General features: G+C 39.2%; 1 protein-coding gene across 1 annotated transcript; it reads right to left on the minus strand.

Annotated features, from left to right (window-relative positions):
* Positions 1-14,094: 14,094 nt before the first annotated feature.
* On the minus strand, positions 14,095-17,143 carry DKK1 (dickkopf WNT signaling pathway inhibitor 1). The gene is made up of 4 exons (XM_068548950.1): positions 16,748-17,143; positions 16,349-16,511; positions 15,039-15,182; positions 14,095-14,915 (listed from the first exon to the last, which is right to left on the minus strand). Exons 1-4 carry the CDS (start codon positions 16,991-16,993, stop codon positions 14,662-14,664), a joined length of 807 nt encoding a protein of 268 aa, XP_068405051.1. The 5' UTR covers positions 16,994-17,143; the 3' UTR covers positions 14,095-14,661.
* Positions 17,144-22,997: the final 5,854 nt, after the last annotated feature.

A 22,997-nucleotide genomic window follows, 5' to 3' on the forward strand; every position in this document is an offset into this window, starting at 1 on the left:
TTTATTTCCGTTATTATGAACTTACTTCAGTAATATCAGTAAACTAGTTTTTGGAAGCTAGTTATTTGTGATAACCAGTAGTGGCATTAGACATTGAGTGGACTCACGCCTTAGCTTCTGCCTTTGCGTACGATTGACTATGACTGAAAGCGTCAACCTGTCTCCTTCCTCCGCCTCATCCCAGGCCTTGGTGTATAACAGAGAGAACTTGTCAGGGGTAGAGACCTTACTGTGAGTTTTTTGAGTCAGTATAAAAACTCTGGCATCAAGAACGCCTTGTGTAGTTTAAGGAGCCTTTGTTTCTGTCTTGGGCTTCTTGCCTAAAGTGAGACTCAGGTGGGTTTGGACTCCCTGTTTTAAAATTTTACTGAAAATGACTGCGGTCTGGTTTTATAGCTCATTAAAAAAAATTTTTTTTAACTAAATTTGGTGTCTTTGCTATTAAGGGACAACTATAGACTGAAGCTCTTTTGGTTTAAGAAACATTGAGTGGTAGCATGTTTTCAGTCTTATTATCTGTGTTCAAATCTCTTAAGCAGTTTGTACAATTTTTGGTTAATCCAGATGAATCTAGTTGAAAAAAGCGGCCTGTCATCACCCAAGAAACAAACGGTTTAATGGAATCAATCAATGACCACTATAGTTATAAATTCTGAAGCCTGAAGTTAAGCTGACAAGTCTTCCCTTTCCTCCCCACCTGCTCCTTTCCCATTTTCTTTCAATTGAAAGTTAACATTAATTTCAGGTGTACGACATGATTCGATATTTGTATATATTGCAAAATTATTACAATAAGTCAACATCCATCATCACACAGCTACAAATTTTTTTCTTTTGATGAGCCCTTTTAAGATCTACTTTCAGCAGCTTTCAAATACACTATACAGTATTATTAAGTGCAGTCACCATCCTGTATGTTACGTCCCTATGACTTATTTATTTTATAGCTCAAAGTTTGTTCTTTTAACCCCCTTCATTTGTTGTGCCCTCCCTCTGCCCAACTCCTGCCTCTGGCAACCACCGATCTGTTCCCTGTATCCTTGAGTTTTCTTGCTTTATTTTTTAGATTCAACATATAAGTGAGTTCACAGGGTATTTCTTTCTCTGACATATTTCACATAGCATAATGCCCTCAAGGATCATGCATGTTGTCACAAATGGCAAAATTTCCTTCTTTTTTTATGGCTGAATAATATTCTGTGTGTGTGTGTGTACACCACGTTTTCTTTATTCATTCATCAATTGATAGATACTTAAGTTGATTTTATATCTTGGCTGTTGTAAATAAAGTTGCAATGAACATGGGGGTGCATATGTCTTTGAGTTAGTGTTTTCATTTTCTTCAGATAAATCCCCAAAAATGGAATTGCTAGGTCGTGTGATAGTTGTTTTAAGTTTTTTGAGGAACCGCCATACTCTTTTCTATAGTGTCTGCGCCAGTTTATATTCACACTGACAGTGCATAAAATTTCCCTTTTCTTCTGGCCAACAGTTGGTATTTGTTTTCTTTTCTGATATAGCCATTCTGACAGCTGTGAAGTGATAGCTTATTGCGGTTTTGATTTGCATTTCCCTGATGATTAGTGATGTTGAGCGTATTTTCCCTTATTAGTTTCTTGTGATCCATTGTATTTCAGTGGTATCAGCTGTAATATCTCCTCTTTCATTTCTGATTTTTGAGTCCTTTTTTTTGGTGAGTCTAGCTAAAGGTTTGCCAATATTCTTTTCAAAAAAACAGCTCTTAGTTTCACTGATTTTTTTACATTGTCTTTTTAATCTCTGGTTTAGAAACAACTGATTTTTGAACTGCCTTCTATGCTTTGGAAAGAATATTTTGTGAAGTCAGCACACAGCGATATTAATAACAGTGTTAATGTGTGTGTTCCCTCTAAGACCATAAATTTCTCCGTTACAGGATCATTTAACTGGTACTTCAGTAGAGCTTGCTATGATGGATCTCTTCAGCTAATAAATCGTGTCATGTTAAACTCACTTTAATCCCCACTTTTCAACTAATACAGAGTTATAATTCAAGCTGCTCAATTCAGCTATGTTTTGAAGAGTAGGGAAGGGCTGGTTTTAAAAATCCATATATTATTCTTACTCCTTTTCAACTTTCCCATTTGGTGGTGAACTTACTTTCAAAACTTCTATTGGAATTGGTCCCAGTCTCAGGTCTTGACACATAGGATATGAAAGATTCCCAAGTTAAGAAATGCCCGAAGTATTCTCACTCCTAGCTGCAATCCTTTTCAGGCAAGCTTAGGTCTAAAATTCAGGTCTAAATTCCAGTTTCAGAGTTAACATGGCATTCTACAAATCTATTTCAATATTAGGGTGGAAACATCAATACTTCTGCTACTTTGTCTGAAGAGGCAGAAACTAATAATAATGGTTCCCAAACTTGTCCCCATTAGAATCACCTGTCAAAATTCCAAAACTGATATCACACCTCAGACCAATCAATCACAATCTCTGGGGGAAGCGTCTCGGGCATTTGTAATTTTTAAAGCTTTCCAGGTGATCCCAATGTGAAGGAAATAATTGGAAACTACCAATTAATGGCACCCACAGAATTTGTTTTAATTTATTTGAGGCTATTGTCTGAGTTTCAGTCCAGGTGTTGAATCTATCATTCTATCTTCCTTGAAAGATAGATTCTTTAATAATGAAAATATCTGTTTTATGGTCAGATTACAGGAACAAGTGAGGCCAGAGGGATCTCTGTGGTTACTTTATCTCAATGAATGTGAATTACAACAGAAAGTAAAATTTCTTTTTATGAAAGCCAGAAAAAGTCAAACCATTCATCAGGTTCTTCTCAAAACCATCTAATCATTATACAAGCAAAGTACATGAGACTACTTTACAACAGAAGAAATTATTAATGCGTATTTTAATGCTTTGTGATTAATTCCTGGTTTTGATCAGATTATATTTCTGTAATATAAGTCCCAAAACAATGACAAATAATGTAAATCAAAAAGTAATTTTTGTCTAAATTTGATTTAATTATTAATTATGAGTTAATACTTAATTTTATTTGAGTTAACTTTATTAATTACCTAATTCTTTGTAATTAGGTAATTAAAACTCTTAATGCTCTTAAATAGTCCTATTATAGAAAAAAATGATGTAGTTACTGAACCTTTTGGTATATTTATGTACATTACAAATAATAGACATCCATTAAGGGGAAAGAGCACAGGAGTTTGTTGATTCATTCAACAAGGCCTTAATGAGTAAATACTATGGGGTTAGCCCTGAACTGGGTGCTGTGGGTAGAAAGATGAGCAGGATCCTTGTACTCATGAAGTCTACAGTTTAATGAGGAAGAAATCCACTTTAATAAATAAATATAAAAACAGCTTATTAGCATTGTTGTAAGAGCTATGCAAAAGAACTTATGAGAGAACATGAAACATCTGACTTGGCCTGTAATAAATGGTGGGTCAAGGAAGGCTTCCCTGAGAAGGAAGCTGGGACTTCATGAGACAAAATTGGTATTACAAGAAAGTGGGGGTGACTCCAGTGAAGGGTTTTCATTTTTGTGTGTTTGTTTCTCTCATCCAAGTTTGAAATTCAGTAAAAATGAGTTTTCTCAAAGGAGTGTCTGCAAACGTACAAAGTTAACTCTAACACTTAAAAAAAAAAAAGAAAAAAAATTTAGCATTTTTATCACCATTGACATAAAGTGGGCTTTGGGACCATAAGCATCCAGCTCTCAGTCATCACTCTGCCACTTCCTAGCTGTGTGACGTTAAGGACATCAGTTTACCTCTCAGCATCTCCTTGTCTCATTGCCTTGTTGATATAGTGAACATGTATATACAGCTGCTAGGGTTGCTGAATGAATCACATGAAATGATATAATACCCAAGCTCAAATACTGGTGTATGAGTGCTCAACCAATAGCTACTTTCTTTCCACATGGTTATTCTGTTCAAAGTAATTTTGATTAAAGGACATGTAGCAGTGGGTTCCAAAATTAGATGTACAATATCAATCAATGAAAGAGCTTTAAATATGCATAGATCTAATCCCAAGAGATTTTGATTCAGTAGCTCTTGTAAGGGGCCCAGTTATCTGTAGTTTTAAAAATATCTCAGGGCTTCCCTGGTGGCGCAGTGGTTGAGAATCTGCCTGCCAAGGCAGGGGACACGGGTTCGAGCCCTGGTCTGGGAAGATCCCACATACCGCGGAGCAACTAGGCCCGTGAGCCACAATTACTGAGCCTGCGCATCTGGAGCCTGTGCTCGGCAACAAGAGAGGCCGCGATAGTGAGAGGCCCGCGCACCGCAATGAAGAGTGGACCCCACTTGCTGCAACTAGAGAAAGCCCTCGCACAGAAACGAAGACTCAACACAGCCATAAATAAATAAATTAAAAAACCCCAAAGTTTAAAAAAAAAAAAAAAAATCTCAGGTGTTTCAGATGGTGAGCTGAGTTTAGAAACCACTTACATAAGAAAGCTATAAAATGATCATCCCTTTTGAAATGTAATCAGCATATATAGGGCTAAAATTCAATACCTTGACTTCTAATTGAATCTAAACTGGCTTGGAAAATCCCTTCCTGATGGCACAAGACACAACACCATCATGATGTAATTATAGCATCCTGAATTAACAAGTGGGCTGAAATAGTTTTCATACAAGGACACACGGAAAATTCTTCCACATTGGAGTCAATGCACACTTGTAGAAGAACAACCACTTATTACTCTCGTACTTGTGTCAGGCACTATCCTAAGACCTAAAGCTATGCAAAAATTCAACCCTGACTCCAAGTTCTACCTCAAAGTTGTGAGTTCATCAATTTTGTGCTCTAAGAAAAACAATCACTTAAGAAACACTGAACTTAGGTATTTGTGTGTGTGTGTGTGTGCGCGCGCGTGTGCTATTTTTAGCTCTTTACGATGAATCCATGATATAATTATACCAGATTTTTTCTTCTTCTGGAAGTTGAAACCACTCAGCCCTCATCTGTTAATAACTACATTTATGGTTATCATTTGCTATCACCACACAAGGTATAATTTGAAGGATGGACTTAAAGGAAAAGCAACTATAAACAGAATGCAAGAACAACATTTGTGAAATAGTACACATTGTGTGTAGGTGATTTGAAACTGGACTTAAATGCAAGGATTTTTACCATAATATAGTTATATTACCGTGTAGAAAGCATTCTCTTAGATGGGAGAAATAGCATAAAAATCTAACAGTGACTAAACTTTTCTGGTAATTCATTAAACTATTTCTCTAATCAAGAAAGATTATAATTTTTAACTTTAAAGCAGTTTTACAGTTTTATTAGTTTAACCTTTGACTCCTTTTTTCTTTCATTTAAACACACAAGAAAGACCATATAGGTTATTACATTCAAATATATCTTTAAATAGAATTTCAAAAAAGTTTTTCAATTCAGAAACTTGAGGTACTGCATTTTCCAAGTCACCAGATAAATCTTTAGCCTATTTTAAATATACTATTAAATAACTTATGGGATACAGAAACTTTAGATGGTTGAATACCCAGCCCTATTGGTAGTGGTTAAGAGCCTAAAGTTTGGAGCAGACTTTCTGATTTCAAATTCTGACTGTAACTCAGTAGCTTCATGACCTCAGGTCAACACCTTAAGCTTTCTTAATTTCTGTTTCCTCATCTTTAAAATAGGAGTAATAAACATACCTCCCTCATAGAGGTACTGTGAGAATGAAATAAATATATGTGGAACATTTAAGTTAGTTTTTGGAACCTGAAAGATGCTCTCAAAAGTTGCTATCGTGATCATTTCCTGCCAGTTGTATTGCTTAGTTGGGAGGAGGTTTTATTTGTACAGTCCCCAGTTATGAAAAAGTAAAAATATTAATTGAATTCCTACTGCTGGTCAAGCACAACGGTGCATGCTTTCACATTCTCATATAAATGGTAACAATATGGGTTCCTTTGCACCCCCACAATTTCATGCACTTATCGTTTATCAGACCAATGACAGAATGGTAGCGTTTTGGAGAACAAAGGGAAGGAAGGAGAAAGGTAAAACTGCGTATTAAAGTAAAACAAAAACCCCTAAATCTCAGTGGCATATCACAAAGTTTATTTCTTTTTTCTTTTTTTTAAATAAATTTATTTATTTATTTATTTTTGGCTGTGTTAGGTCTTCGTTTTTGTGCGAGGACTTTCTCCAGTTGCGGCGAGCAGGGGTCACTCCTCATCGCGGTGCGCGGGCCTCTCACTGTCGCGGCCTCTCCCGTTGCAGAGCACAGGCTCCAGACACGCAGGCTCAGTAGTTGTGGCTCACGGGCTTAGTTGCTCCGCGGCATGTGGGATCTTCCCAGACCAGGGCTCGAACCCGTGTCCGCTGCATTGGCAGGCAGATTCTTAACCACTGCGCCACCAGGGAAGCCCCCAAAGTTTATTTCTTGTTCATGCAAGTGGAGGATGGGGGCAGGGGAATTTGCTCCTGCTACTGTTTAGAAATGCAGGCCGAGAGTGGCTCTTCCACTGAATTGCAAGGCTGACATTATGTCCCCAGAGATCCGCAGATGGAGGAGAAGCCAGTGCAGTGTCTCCAGGCAAACATCCCCTTGGCCAAGGTCAGTCACGTGGCTGCAAAGAAGGCTGGGAAACGTGCTTAGGAGGAAAGGAAAACTGGTTTGGTGAATAGATTGCAGTTTCAGACACAAGGTCTGAAAGGAAAGGTCTGGGAGGATGCAGCTGCAAAAAAAAGTTAGGTAATCAGAATGGAAAATACAAATAAGACATTGAGAGTCTTAGGGAAAGAGTAAGGGAATAGATGAGAAGGGATGGATGAAAACTATGGAGATAGGAATAGGGCTTCTTAAAGGGACAGAGATGATGTGAGCGACAAGGAGAAAGTTGCTGAATGAAGTGTTAATATAAGAAAACCATTGGCCAGTTTCTGAATTTTGCCAAACGGTGACCCATCCTTAGAAAAGTGGAAGTTCTGGCTTTTTTATTTGTTTTAAACGTGTTCTGCAATATGCTGACTGAGTGTCAGACATAGCACTTAGTCCGTCCCACTTGATCAAAAAGATAATCAAGACTGGTAATAAAACTGTGAAATGTGCAGAGATCCCTGAATAAAGAATTTCCATCTTCTTTGTTGTCTCTAGCTCTCTGTTTAGGATAGTTATAAAATCCAGTCCCCCTGCCTGTAAGATTAAAAGCCAAGCTGTCTGAGAGGACAACTAAATTGTCAGGAAGAGGAAGGTGAGATTTTTCTTACCAATAAAGATGTCTAAACTAAAGGCCATGTCCCGCTTTGGTAGTTTATGTATTTGTGTGATTTATGTACCATATCAAACAGTCTATCACAATATCTATTGGTTAACAAATATAAAGATGAAAGATCATAGAAAACAGTTTATTATAACAGAATTGCGACTTTTTTTTTTTTCCTTTTGCCTATTTCCCGTTCCTTCTTTTGGATCCTTTAAAGTATTTTAGTATGTTTTGTTTATAATTTTACTGAAATTTGTACAAATATTCCTATTTCTCTTTTATTCATTATTCCTTCATTCAACAAATACTTGGTTTCTTCTCTGTACCAGATAAGGTTCTCCCAGTCAGTATTCCTTGAAAGGAAAAGAATTTGGTCATTAAGGGGAGGATATTCTTTTCTGTATTTTCTGGGAAATTCAGGAAGGAGAAACTCTGCACTGCCAGTAACTTCCTTAATCAGAATTAGGTTCATTAAGATATTTGCCTAATATGTCCAAAAGTTTATGAGGAGAACGCAAGTTTTAGTTTAGATTTTCTGCTAATAGTAATATCTTGCCTGATTGTTATAGAAAAATGGAAATGGTTAAAAAGAATGGTTAAATAGTTCTCACAATCCTATCTTCCTGATATGACCATCTAGACTAACATATCTGATGTAACTCTGATAATACTATATATGTTCTGTAATATGATTTTTTAAAACATTCTCACATGAAGAATGAACATTTCTCCAGATAATGAACATTTATGAACATTTTGTTGGAAATGGTGATCTGATTCTTTTTTTTTTAGACTTAATTCAGAGCAGAAATTTTGGGTCCATTGTGTCTGTCAACAATAATTCTCTTAATTCATTCAGGACAATGGGAGATGAGATTCTTTCTCTCCTCTCAAAGAACCATAGGAAGTAAGTCAGCACAGATTATGAACATTTCTCCAGATAAGTTTGATGATTGCAGAATATTTTGGGGACATATCATAATTATCTGAACAGTTCTCTCGTTGGATACAATTCATTTTTAATTTGTGCTATTATGTCACTGCAGATGAATTTTTGTATACACTCATGATTCTGTTCTTAAAATTTCTGGAGATTAAAATGCTGCATCAAAGAATTTTCAGATTTTAAAAACACTTGCCAAATTGCCTTTCAGAAAGGTAAAGCCAGTTGCAGTTCCTACCAGTGGTGATGAGTGTCCTGTTTCCTGCCCCTCTGCCGAGACTAATTATTACCATCTCCTTTTAATTTGAACTTCAGAGTCTCACAGTTATTTGAAATGTTACAAAAGTATCACTCTTTTAAAAAGTAAATTTTGCTCATCAGGATAAAGTTAGTGTGAAAGACTGTGAAATGTAACATGGTGTTATCATGCTCAGACATGCTTCATGTCTTCTGCCAATTTTACTCTCTTATTAGAATTTGTTTAATAGTTTATAACTGGAGGGGGTCGATTATCACTGGCCTTCAAATGTAATTTTACGTTTATAATAGAGACTGTCATGATTTTAATTTATAACTTCTTTGGCAAAAAAAAAAAAATCCATGATTTGTGAAAGCTGTATTAATTACATCATCAGTCAAAAACAGAATTGTCTCAAATATAATTTCTTTTTTTTTGTTTTAATTTTATTTATTTATTTATTTATTTATTTATTTATTTATTTATTTATTTATTTATTTATTTATTTATTTATTTATTTATTTATTTATTTATTTATTTATTTATTTATTTATTTATTTATTTATTTATTTATTTATGGCTGTGTTGGGTCTTTGTTTCTGTGCGAGGGCTTTCTCTAGTTGCGGCAAGTGGGGGCCACTCTTCATCGCGGTGTGCGGGCCTCTCACTATTGCGGCCTCTCTTGTTGCGGAGCACAGGCTCCAGACGCGCAGGCTCAGCAATTGTGGCTCACGGGCCTAGTTGCTCCGCGGCATGTGGGATCTTCCCAGACCAGGGCTTGAACCCGTGTCCCCTGCATTGGCAGGCAGATTCTCAACCACTGCGCCATCAGGGAAGCCGTCAAATATAATTCCTTTGCCTTCAACTCCATGTAATATAACAACTCGTGCTGGAAATGAAGTAATAGTATCCTTATTTTGTAACTTTTTTTGGCAAAATAATCACCACGACTTGCAAAGACAGTCTAGTAATCTTTTGAGACAATGTATGTCTCGAGCATATCATCTTCAGCTCCACTTTCACCTAATTTGGTAACTGTTGCTGAAAATGAAGAGTTTTTACTTCTTTCCTTTATAACAAATTAAAAAAAAAAATCAGCAAAGTCATGCTTCTCCCAGGTACCCCACACTCTAGCCACAGGGGATCATTGCACTTTTAAAAAAATACGGTATGTATTTTAATTTTTTTAGCTTTGTAATTTGGCTCACATTGCTTCCTCTGCCTCCAATACCCTTTCTTTTCTTTGTGAGCTCCTTCTCATTCTTTAAAAGTATGTGTGGTAGATGTGACACATGGTGCCTGTTCCTACACACTCCTCATAGAACTACCAAAGTTCCTTCCTATGAAAGGTGGACTGGACATAGTCAGCCATGTTTGTATTGTAGGATCTGGGTAACCAAGCTAGCCAAGTGCACCAGAGGTGAACACCTGAGCAAAGCTGCGCTAATCAAAACGCTTGCCGAGGAATCTGGAATAGTCGCTGAGAGGCTAAGCAGTTTGCTGAGCAGAGCTGAACCTGAAGGTCACTTTTACTGGGGACAGAATATATGCCACTTTGTCAAGCCTTAGATGTGTGCAAATTACAGTACAGCAGAAATCATTAGCAAGCTATGAAGCCAGTCTGCAGAATGGTTTCCATACTGATTTTTCGTAAGAGGTAGCATTCCAATCCATGTAACATTTTTTACTTTCTCTAGTTTAAATGATTTCTCTTCCTTGAAATAAAAGGGCCTTGAAAAGAAGACAGTTCAAATACCATTGCTTCCCTGAAGCTTTAACAGAGCACCTATAGACCGATTTAATTACTTTTAATCTGTTGTTAGGTATTCGTATATATGATACAATATCTTATCATTAATTGTTTTTTCAATAGTGAAGACCTAAAATTGAGTGCTTACTATAAACTATACATAATGCTAAGTGTTATTATAATGTATGCATTATTCTCACATCAACTCTCTGAAGTTGGCATTCACTCCATATTATTAATGAGGTTCTATCTTTTGCCCAACATCATTAGTGGAAGCAGAGGGAGCCATGATTCCATGCCAAGTCTATCTGATTCCAGGCGCTATGTCTCAAACCACTATATTAAACCAACCCCCAGCACTAATAGTTGTTTATCATCTCTTGCTAAATGGTGAGTTCCTTGAAGTTAGCATACTATGTACGTTGTTTCAGTTGTTAGGATAGTACCTATTGAATACCAAAGGCTCAATACACGTTAATTGAATTAAAATTCTCTAGCATTATCCAGATTGTAGTCTCTGATTATTGATTTGACTGTTTCTAAGCAGTTAACATTAGGACAAACATAAAGGCCCACATATATACACACATTTGTACAAACATCAGATGCCTAAATTATGGAGATTCTTTATTTTCTGTTTCTTCAGTGTGGAGACAAATAATGTATTTATTTTATATTTTGATACTGTACTCAGTAGTAATTGAGAAAGTATGAAAATTGTAATATAGAACTCAGTGGAACACATTTTACAGACCTAATGGTAGCATCATCCATTTCTCTTTGAGACTAAAAAAAAGGCAGTAACGTGATAGATGCTACAGTCAGTGAAGGAAAGTGAAGGAAATTTTAATGATTTTACCTGAAATTTCCATAAGTGGCAATGAGTGCTAATTTGGCCATGCAATAGAAATACTGAAACTGATACAATTTCTAACTGTATAATTATGTTACTAATTCCATGATTGAATTAATGCAATTTGATTTACCATGGGAAAAGTCCATAAAGTGTTTTGATCTGCTGAAATATGAACAGTCATATTTAGGCTGCATGTCTGTATTTTTCTTTTAAACAATATATTCCCATCTTCATTCCTATCAATAGATTTCAGGTTAAACAAAATTTGAAATATTTAACTCCTAGCAAAACAAGAAAAAAGGGATGGGGAAATGACTTGTTTGTAATTTTATTTAATAATTATTTTAAAATCAAAGGAATTAGTCTACCTTTTTTTAACATCTTTATTGAAGTATAATTGCTTTACAATGGTGTGATAGTTTCTGCTGTATAACAAAGTGAATCAGCTATACATATACATACATCTCCATATCTCCTCCCTCTTGCATCTCCCTCCCACCCTCCCTATCCCACTCCTCTAGGTGGACACAAAGCACCGAGCTGATCTCCCTGTGCTATGCAGCTGCTTCCCACTAGCTATCTATTTTACATTTGGTAGTGTATATATGTCCATGCCACTCTCTCACTTCATCCCAGCTTACCCTTCCCCCTTCCAGTGTCCTCAAGTCCATTCTCTATGTCTGCGTCTTTATTCCTGTCCTGCCCCTATGTTCTTCAGAACCACCTGTTTTTTTTTTTTTTAGATTCCATATATATATGTGTTAACATAAGGTATTTGTTTTTCTCTTTCTGACTTACTTCACTCTGTATGACAGACTCTAGGTCCATCCACCTCACTACAAATAACTCAATTTCATTTCTTTTTATGGCTGAGTAATATTACATTATATATATGTGCCACATCTTCTTTATCCATTCATCTGTCGATGGGCACTTAGGTTGCTTCCATGTCCTGCCTACTGTAAATAGTGCTGCAATGAACATTGTGGTACATGACTCTTTTTGAATTATGGTTTTCTCAGAGTATATGCCTAGTAGTGGGATTGCTGGGTCGTATGGTAGTTCTATTTTTGTTTTTTGAGGAACCTCCATACTGTTCTCCATAGTGGCTTTATCAACTTACATTCCCACCAACAGTGCAAGAGGGTTCCCTTTTCTCCACACCCTCTCCAGGCTTTATTGTTTGTAGATTTTTTGATGAGGGCCATTCTGACAGGTGTGAGGTGATACCTCATTGTAGTTTTGATTTGCATTGCTCTAATGATTAGTGATGTTGAGCATCCTTTCATGTGTTTGTTGGCAATCTGTATATCTTCTTTGGAGAAACGTCTATTTAGGTCTTCTGCCCATTTTTGGATTGGGTTGTTTTTTTGATATTGAGCTGCATGAGCTGCTTGTATATTTTGGAGATTAATCCTAACAAGTCTACCTTTAACTGAATGCCACAGATTACTATTTACTGTAAAATTGATAGGATAAACCTCTTCCCTCTTCCTCCTTTGACACAATTTAGCAAGAGTTTAATCATCACTAGATCAGTGATAAACAGACATCTTGTCATTTTGCGCATGCCACCCCTTATGAGTAGCTACAGCAAGCATGCTTTTTAAATTTGGGTTTTCCTACAAAAATGAGTCATTATCTTATCCTCCAACTATATCAGCACATGAACACACGCACAAAATCTATACTGATGGCACAATATTTGTTATAACAAAAACACTGGCAACAATTTAGATGTCTCTCAATAATGACTCTTTAAATTACAGTATAGCCAAATGTCTCAAACTCTAAAATGTTTGAGATTCCTTAAATGATCCTCTTTTGATTTTGTATTGTACCTGACTTCCATCTTCCAGCCTCCATTACTAGCTAATAAAGTAACTACAGGTTTTTTTTATATTCTTTTTTCACCTTTATAAATGTGCAGAATTTCTTTTTGATATCCCTTCCTAAGTCCTCAGCTGGATAGGAAGAAGAGGCATCCCTCCTTGGTTGGTTTCTCATTCTCCCATCTGCATCATGCAATGGGGAGCAAGGAGGGCTAGAACCAGGGCTGATGTGCTAAGATGTGCAGAGGTGGACCATCTCTGGCCACGGCCAGTTCCGGCATAAATGAAGGAATCCCATAGCCAAGGCCCTTTAAATGATTCCTCCTCTCCCCTCTTAAAACAGAGGCCCTTCTTTCTTTTTTTCGAAGAAAGGGTTTCCTGTTTCCTCTCCTCTGTTGTGCTTTATTGGAGATGGCAGGCCTTAGAATTGGCCTTCCTGGCACATCAGCAAACTAGCACATGTAGAAAAAGAAAGTTTTTCCAGGGTGAGGAAGCCGAAACTTCCAAACAAAAGGAATGTAACAGCAGACATCCTGCCAGTTCCCTTCTCAGGGAAGAACCAACCAACCCTTGTGTCCTGTTGGCAAAACTCCTTGAAATTGAACCACTTCCGGGAATACAAAAACAACAAACATTCTAGGACATCTGTGTTATTTAAGGAAACTTTTTAGACAATTTATCAGTCACTGTCCTCTGGAGTCCCTTAAACCCAGCATTTTGTGGTTTTGATGTAGATGTTTGAATATTACAGAATAAGTGTAAACTGGGACAGTTGCTCTCTCCTTCCCCAGTATCAGATTTGTCAGTATCAAAGTTGGCAAATGAAAACACAAAGCCAGTTTAGACTTCATTTCTATGGGTTTTCTTTTAAACAATATACCCCTATCCTCTTCCAATGAACAGATTTCTGGTTGAGCAAAAACTAAAATATTCAGTTCACCTAGCAAGAGAAACAAAGAACAAAATGAGAGAGGATTTGTAATTTTTAGGTAATAATTATTTAAAAATCAAAGTAATTGGAACCAAGTCTTCCTGGCATGAAGTAGTATTTAAGATACTTCAAACTGACTAATTTGGTACAAAATCTGCATGTATTTGTCAACTGTATTTACACACACACCACACACATAACAGCCCTCTAAGATCACACTGCCAAAATTTATTTATACTTGTAATATTTCATGGTATTAAAAGTTAAATTTTATTTCAAGGACTATCACAGCCTAGAGATAAATATAATCTAAGCACTGAGAGAGTACATTTTGGAAAATAAGCTAATATTTTCATGATAAATCTTACATACCTATCACTTGTCATTCCAAAAGTTCCTTACGTTCTAGATTCTAGAATTAAAAGGGGAAAGGGTTTTGCATTTAACAAGTATAAGCTGAAAGTATTTATTTCAATTCAATATGGAATAGGCTGAAAGTATTTATTTCAATTCAATATAGAGTATTTATCAGAATCAAGATAACAATGTATACAAACATTTACATAACAAGAGGAACAATAGACAATGCAGCACGTTTAGAAAAATAATTAAAAGTTTTGTTGCATTTACAGGTAAGTGCCACACTGAAAATTTACAACACAGTAATTTACTGCAATCAATGACAGGGGAGTTCCACAAAGAAACAAAGCTCTTACACTCCAGATTTTCAGAAGGTATTATTGGAATGCTTAACTGTAACCACAGAATTGTACATCCTTAAGGATTGAGCTCACAGAAGTCACAAACAGTTTTCATAGCATATATTATGTAAATGGAGTCCACTGTGTTCAGACAGCTGGCTTAGTGTCTCTGACAGGTGTGAAGCCTAGAAGAATTACTGGCTTGATGGTGCTCTTTCTGTATCCGGCAAGACAGACCTTCTCCACAGTAACAACGCTGGAATATCTCCAGCCCGTGAGAGCCTTTTCTCCTGTGCTTGGTGCACACTTGACCTTCTTTGAGAACAGGTTTACAGATCTTGGACCAGAAATGTCTAGCACAACACAACCCTGTAGCACAGTCTGATGATCGGAGACAGACAGAACCTTCTTGTCCTAGGAAGACAATAGGGAAAGTACATGGTCACTGCTAAGCCTGCGTTATTTCATTAAGGTGATCCGAAAGACACTTCTGATGTGCTAACAAAAAAGGATGAGTCTTTAGATCCTTTAACCTACCTTTGGTATGATACATTTTTGAAGACAGTGTAGTTCTTCTGGAGTACCCATCCAAGGTGCTGTGATCATTACCAAAGCTTTCAATAATGGTTTCCTCAATTTCTCCTCGATTGAAATGATTGTGATCAGAAGGCATACATATTCCTAAGGAAACAGGAGATAGTGATTAACTCCTGAGCTGTTACTTGTTACTGCTAATAGCTGTGACAGTGGCAGTCTGTTATGCCTGCCCCAATCTGAGATACCTCACTGTAGTGACGTTAATTTAAACACGAGCCAAACTTCCTTCCAAGTGTTAAGGCAAAACTCCCCAGATGGACAGAAGCATCAGTCTGTACACTGTGCACTCACATGTAACATCCCCGATCTAGCCACTTAAAATACTTTCCCACCAAGTGCGGTAGTGGCAGTGAAATTTCTGCCCATTTTAATATCACCCTTGGGGTAAGAAAAATAAAATCACTTAAAAAATTGTTTTTAAAAATAACTTCTCTGCCCTTGGTGCTACATAGGTACTGCCAGACTAAGTTAAGCAAATGCAATGCCTGCTGCCTGGAAGATTACACTCTTTACCACCAGTTACTTTACTGTATAATTTCTGTATTACAGAGATTTAGTTAGTTCACCCGGAGTATTACTGGGTCCTAAGGAGGATCGCCACCCTTAAGTTTATTTCTGGAGACTTCTTTGGCTGAGTCTACCTCTTTGAGACATTAAACTTTTGTGGATCTGTGGTTGGGGGGAGGAGTACTTATTTTAAGGTAGCAGGAGGTAGAGGCAGAGAGGGATGGAGAAGCCAGGATGTGAGGGCATCAAGATCTCCTTTAAGAACGGCCAGCACAGATAAATCACTCTGTCTTCTGACTGACAACTGTTTGAACAGGGATCTTGAGGGAGAGGCTAGTCTGGCAGAGCTGTGAGAGCACCATAAGAAAAATGGAAAAGGCAACTAAACGCCCAGTCTGGTTTCCTTGGTCTCTGTATAATTCCACCTCCCTCCCCATCTTCTTTCTCAAATGGTATCAAGACTCTCTCTAGACAAATTTTTATGGAAGGGTCCACTCTGAGGTAAGACGTCGTGTTAAGTAATCGAGGGGCACAAAGGGAGATAAGGAGCTCCAATACCTCTCTGTACTTCTCTTTGCTCCCTGGTTAAACACTAACCTGAAAACATTTCAGGGGAACCTCGCACACTGAACTCCCATTTGCAGGTGGTGCCACAGGGTTCTCAAAGCTGAGAGCATTGTCTCCCAACTGTAGGCGCACAAGCGCGGGATGGTTTGAGTCCGAAAGGAAGCTACCCGACTCACCATTTTTGCAGTAATTCCCAGGGCAGCACATAGCGTGACGCATGCAGCGTTTTCGACGCTTCCTGCAGGAGAGGCAGATTTGCGCGCCTGCACCCGCTCCGCGGGTGGAACTCGCGCAGTACTCATCGGTGCTGCACTCCTCGTCCTCGGCGCACGGGTACGGCTGCGGGAAGGGGGCCAGGAGAGGGTGAGGCACCTGGGCAGCCAGGTACCACACTCCTGGACTCATCACGGTCCCTTTCTGTCCACCCCTCCAAAAGCTGCTGCTGCCGGCCGCTGCTCCCAAAGGCAGAGTTTCCAAATGGGCCTTGAACTGCACACAGCACGTTCTACGCCCTCCTCCCCCAATAAGACCCCTTCAGGGTTACAGCGTCCCCAGGTCCCCAAGACCCTTCTCACCTGGTAGTTGTCAATGGTCTGGTACTTGTTGCCGCCCTCCAACAGAATTCCCGGAGCAGCGCTGACTGCGAAGCCTGGGTGCCCGGCAGCGCCGCCCAGCGGTGGGGGTAGGTTCTTGATGGCGTTGGAATTGAGAAGAACCGAGTTCAAGGTGGCACTGACTCCGAACAGAGGGTGACCGCAAAGAGCCGCAGCTACTAGGGTAACGAACACCCGGGCAGCACCCCCTGTGCCCAGAGCCGTCATCTCAGAAGGACTCAAGGGAGACAAAGAGAAAGGAGGAATGTCGCTTTGCAAGCCTGGTCCCCGCGAAGCTGTGCTGGCGCAGCTGCGGAGTCAGGGTTCCGAGAGCCTCCACCGGTCCCAGAGTCCTGACTGCGGGGCTCTGCTCCGCCACCGCCACCGCGGCTGCCTTTATACTGTGGGCTGTGAGCATTCCGGCCCCTCGGGGGGGAGACAACAAAGCCGGGTTGGGATTTCAAAGCGTTGGGAGGGGCTGGAAGGGGGTGTGTTTGTGTACATGAAGGGGAGCCTTTGACACTCTTCACCCCGCCCCTCCCTTGCGCAGTCGTTCCCCTGCCCAGCTCACCTTCGGGGTGATGGTAATCAGTGAGCATTAGAGGAGCCAACTTTAATAAATGCGGGAAGTGGGAGGAACTCGGGTGCCCTTGCCTTGCAGTAGGGGTAGGAGCATTGAGATCTGAAATACTTTTTAGTCAGGCATTGTGATATTCTCTGCAAAACCGCTTTTCTCCTTTCTTCTTTACGCCAGTACTATTTTTTGTTGTGCACACAAATAATATTCAGTATTAAATACAGCCAGATCAGTAATTCAAAGTCTCTACCAAAACGTCTCAGCGAGAGGGCCAGGTGGCCCTTGCAAGTTGCTGATTAACCCTTTAGAGTCACGGTTTGCAGATTTGGGGTGAGATCCTCGGTTTTAAGTTCGTTCAATTCCTCCCCCCTTCTTCCCCTCCCCCCCGCCCCCACGAGAAAAATGTGCAAAGAGAAAGACATTTGCACATCAAACGAGGGTAAGAAGGAAGAACTAATTCGCTTTTGATGGGAAGTTTAGAGAGGGAGGCGAGAGACTGGTGTTTGGAAATTAGATCAGGGGTGGAGGGAAGAGGGAAATGACCATCCGATAATCAAGCTATTTAATGTTGTTCTTTGAATCCGAGCAGTCGCGGCAGTAGATGAACTTGATTAGGCAGACGCGCAAGATCAAAGTGGCAGGAGCGAAAGCGGACAGGGTCCAACGGCTGGGTCAGTGGTCCTTCCCTGATTCCCCCTTCTCAGCGGTGGGTTAACGCAGGGAGATAAGAAACCCTTAAGGCTTAGCGCCTTCCTCATTAGTATTTCATATTGCAAAGCTTGAGAACGCCTGTGTTTGATTCCAACTCAGTTACCGGAACCAGGGAATACTCGCTCTAGGGAGATAAGAGACTAGCTTCTGGAAAGGGGAAGCTGAAAGTGAATTTGTCGTCATGTAAGTCAGTGTATAAAAATAATAAAGTAAGGCTAGTGTGTAAGAATGCCGTCCTGCTCATGCATTGCAAATAATTGATTCAACAAAAACATATTGGAAGCCTAGTGCCCTGGCAGTGGGCTATCATTCGCGTTGTTGCCCTGTTGGGGGGGGGGGGGCGGTGGGCGCGGGGGTGCATTGAATACAAATATTCTAACTAAAGTAATAATACAGATAAGAAATGTACACAGTTCTCTTTAAAGCAGGTTGATGTTATAAGTATCAGAAGATGGACAACTACTACGTGAATTTAGAAACAGAAGAGATGATTGAATAATCACTGTTGAATGAAAAAGCCTAGGGTGTATTTATTTAGTGCTCCCTAACCTGCAGGGTATTTATAATCACTCTACATACCGACCTACTATATTGATTACTGGGACCGCCACCAAGTGTAGCCAGTGGTAGTCTTGCAGTAGTATAATAATCCTAAAGTTAAGAGAGGGAGGGGTAGTTTTAAAAACCAGTTTGTTATCTTCTGTGTTCTAATTCCTTGGGTTTCAGAGGTCATATTAAGAATATCTTTTAAACAATTATTTAATAATGCCTCTATGTGCACTGGTGCCCCTCCGTCCTATCCCAAATTCTATCTATCCTGTGAAATTTCCCCTGGTTTACTGATAATTCCTCCTTAAAATTCTAACATGGATTAACTCCCACATATTTCTTTAGATTTTGTTAAGAACATGTACAGTAACTTAGACTTGGCTACTACTCTAAAAATTTTTGGAACAAATTGAAATTCAGAAACAAAGGGGAGGTTGTTTATATTGGCTTTTTAAAAATGAGCCTAAGAAATGAACAAGCCAATACACCTTTTATTGAGAATCAGCAATGAACCAGGTCTCCCCTGGGCAGATATGCCATGACCCTCAGCCAACATGAAGTTTATATAGATGGAGAGGTATTGTAGGGTAAAAAGGTAAAGGCATAGGGGATTTTAGGTGCCATATTATCACCTGCAGAATATTGATAACAATGTCAGTAATCAATGTGTTGAGTACCTTCCGTGTGGTAGAAAGTCTAGAGTCTGTCTTAAATTCTTACAGTGTTGAAATGTGGAGAAAGAATCCCATGCCCTTGGGATGGATTAAAATATTTCTTCCTACTCCCATTCTCCCATTTAAATATTTAAATACACAATATGCTTTGCCACACTGAAAGCCAATTTCTTTTCCTCTTTTTGGAAGAGATGGTAAATGTTAAAACATTTAACGAATTTAGTCCATTAAGAACTTGAATTCACAAATGAAACCATTGTTTAGAGGCCAAAAAAAAAAAAGTGCAACAGTTTAATCAGTAAAAGGAAAACTTCAACAAAAAGGCATGTTGCAAAAAAAAAAAAAAAAGGCATGTTGCATAAATTCAGTCTTGATCCCTGAACATGTACGTCTGTTATGGTCTAATATTCATTAAGCTTAGACAGAGTCTGTTGTGATGAGTTAGGGAAGCTAAGCCAAGGTTAGGGTTTCATGAGCGGATCCTTCCCCACTTCCCACGTTCCTCCTGAAGTCATGATTTGAAAGCTAATAATAGTGAATTGGTCAATATCTGAGTTCCTACTATGAGCTAAGCACTGTATGTGGTGTATGTAGTGCTGTGTGAAAAAAGATGAGTACTCAGGTTATCTATCTACAAATAATTTAGAGGGGGGGAGGGGAAGTAAGCTCTTAAATTATACAAGAAAGAACTTATGTAGGAGGTCCTCAGAGAGAGCTGGGTCTGTAGCAGGCCAACCCTCTGTTCCAAATGGGAAAACTTAGTTTGTCGATGGAATCTCAATTTGAATATCCTTTTGATGATTGAGTTTGCTCAGTGGCCACAAAAGAGCAGGATGAGTAAGGAGATATAAAGTGAAGTTCGTTGTTCCACCAGCATCCAGTTTAAATTCAGTGAGTGACCATTATATGCAGAATGCTACCCTAGTCCCTTTGGGAATATACCTGCAAAATATTAAAGGCAGCCTTTTTGTCCTCAGAAAGCTTTCTGTCTATAGTAGAGTAGTTGGGGAAACAAATATACCTACATGGAATGGAGGAAGAGCTTTTCCAAAACAGATTATACTTTGGTACATATTAGGTCATGGGGAAGATTATATTTTGGGACATATTAGGTCTAGGAGTTGTGACCAGCAAACCTTGGGAAAGAGTGTTCTGATGACTCTGAGTCTCTCCCGGCAGATAGATGACAGAGGTGATAGAAGTTGGGGCAGGTGTATTTAGTTTATTAGGCCTAGCTTATTTAGGGAAACCCTGCCTCTTATTTGATCTGGTTTAAATAGAACCATAGTTAACGCAGTAAGTTTAATACTGTGGATTAGATTTTAGAATAGGTGAAATGTTTACCAACGTGGAATTGAACCACGTAACTCAGGAAGGGCATAATGTGTGCCTTCCTCACATTCTAAGTGCTGTATGTCTGGCATAGACTATTCATCAGCCTCTTCATCCATGAGGGAGACAGGAAAATACACTCCAAAAATCACCATGCTGTTTTCAAACTGTTTTCCATCTTTGCTATTTCAGATTCTTATGTAACTGCTACATTTTTAATTCATTACCTTCCTCTCTTCCTTTCTTCTTCCTCCCTCTCTCCCTTTCTTCCCTCCTTCTTTGCTTCTTTCTTTTTGTTAAATCAAAGGAAGCAGATCTGTTGCCATTTAATTTTACTTCACTGGGAAACACTGAATAAATGTCATTCCTTATGGTGAGTGTTGCCAGCATTTTTGGAGTACTGATCTTGAATTTAGAGTAGGGAGTCCTTATTACTGATTAGTTTAAAAAAAAAAATTCTTATGACTTTCTCATTGGCCTTTAAAAGATTTGGGTCTCAATGTTCTTCCTGATGTTAAAAGAGCTTTTAGACCAGGCCCAAGTTACGACTCCCGAGAGGATGGATTAGGTTTTTCTGCACTCCTCACTCAAAAAAGAAGGCGAGATTTGACAATGATTATGTTTATTTGGTCAGTGGAGATGGCCAGCCCTGATAAATCAGGCTCCATGGTAGCTTTCTACCCTAGCTCAGAAGATGTGTTTTACAGAAGCAGGACATTAAAAGCTCATCTGAGAATAGAGCTCAGAACCCAGAAACTTTTAACTAAAAATCGGAGAGGAACTTTTCTGATGTCCTGCACTCAGAAAGGTCCTGTGGTATGTAGTTACAGGGAGTACAAAACTGCCCTTTAACATTCCTTAAAGGATTTGACATTTCCAGCCATGAAGACAGACCAATGACAGCAGAAGGCAGGATGCAAGATCCTCTTAAAACAGTCTCCAGAGCTGGAGAAAAATCATTTCCTTCCGTGTCACTGAGTTCCTCTTATTACCCCCTATATAATGCAAGCACTTTGCAAGGGTCATGCCCAAGAAAAGTGTTGTGCCGTGGTTTCAGGATTCTGGGGCTGGAACACTGCGCACTGGGGACTGCTACTGTGACAGCCACCAGCTGGCTGGTTAATATGGGAACTTGGTCAAGCCACTTCACTCTCAGTGCTGGTGTTGGTCTTTCACTTTTAAAATGGCATGGGGGGTGCTGGTTGGAGAGGTCCCTTCCGACTACAAAAGCATCTTTCTCCCTCCCCTCCCCACCTTTCTCTCTCTCTCTCTCTCACTCTCACTGTCTCTCACTGTCTCACTCTCTCACTCTCTCTCTCTCTCTCACTCTCTCTCACTCTCTCTCACTCTTTCTCACTCTCTCTCACTCTCTCTCTCTCTCTCTCTCAGGACTGCCAGGGCATGGCCTTTTGTACTCTGATTAAATAGGCATATCCTGCAAGAGGCCTGTTCTTTCAGGCAGCCTAAAGGTACAATTATAATCCCTGGCATCAATACTATATTTTGATTTTTTTTTCCATTTAAAAAATATTTTGTTTATTTATTTTTGGCTGCATTGGGTCTTCATTGCTGCACACGGGCTTCCTCTAGTTGCGGCAAACGGGGGCTACTCTTCCTTGCGGTGCGTGGGCTTCTCATTGTGGTGGCTTCTCTTGCTGCGGAGCATGGGCTCTAGGCACACAGGCTTCAGTAGTTGTGGCTCATGGGCTCTAGAGTGCAGGCTAAGTAGTTGTGGCACACGGGCTTAGTTGCTCCGCAGCATGTGGGAATCTTCCTGGACCAGGGATCGAACCTATGTTCCCTGCATTGGCAGGCGGATTCTTAACCACTGCGCCAACAGTGAAGCCCTATGTTTTGATTTTGAAGAAAGCATACAAGGTTTAAGTCTTTGGAAATAAAGTAAATTACTTGAACCAGGTGATATTTTTAAAAAGATAGATATATATATATATATATAGAGAGAGAGAGAGATTTCTAGTTTACATCATACATTCTCTTGGAGGAAATTCAGCAAATACAGAGTTCAAAAACAAAAATAAATGCCGTGTGCAAACCCACCACTCAAAGGAAACCACTGTTTACTTTTAGTTTCTACACACACATGCACACAAACACAGGCACATATATATGGATGGAAAGCAAGAGAGAGAGTAAGAAATATTTTTGATTCACAAAATTGATTGTAACGTTTTAGAGCTGAATTTTTTTGACAATCACTGAATCTGAGACTAGTGCATTGTAATGGGACCTTGAGGTGAAAAACAGAAAGCAGGACCTTGAAAACACTTTTGTGTCCCAAGACCCGGTCTTAGAATCGCCAGGGAGTGGACCAGGATATGGGCTAGAAACAGAACTATTAATTTCAGCGGGGAAGAGGAGCGATGTATAA

This window comes from Eschrichtius robustus, chromosome 7 (genome assembly GCF_028021215.1).
Source record: "Eschrichtius robustus isolate mEscRob2 chromosome 7, mEscRob2.pri, whole genome shotgun sequence".
NCBI lineage: Eukaryota > Metazoa > Chordata > Mammalia > Artiodactyla > Eschrichtiidae > Eschrichtius > Eschrichtius robustus.

Excerpts from the sequence above, each read along its gene's own strand:
- DKK1 (XM_068548950.1), bottom strand. The coding sequence starts at position 16,993 with ATGACGGCTCTGGGCACAGGGGGTGCTGCCCGGGTGTTCGTTACCCTA. Across the intron at positions 15,183-16,348 it reads TGGGAATTACTGCAAAAATG|GAATATGTATGCCTTCTGAT; the intron begins GTGAGTCGGGTA and ends CTGTTTCCTTAG. Across the intron at positions 14,916-15,038 it reads AAAAATGTATCATACCAAAG|GACAAGAAGGTTCTGTCTGT; the intron begins GTAGGTTAAAGG and ends TTGTCTTCCTAG.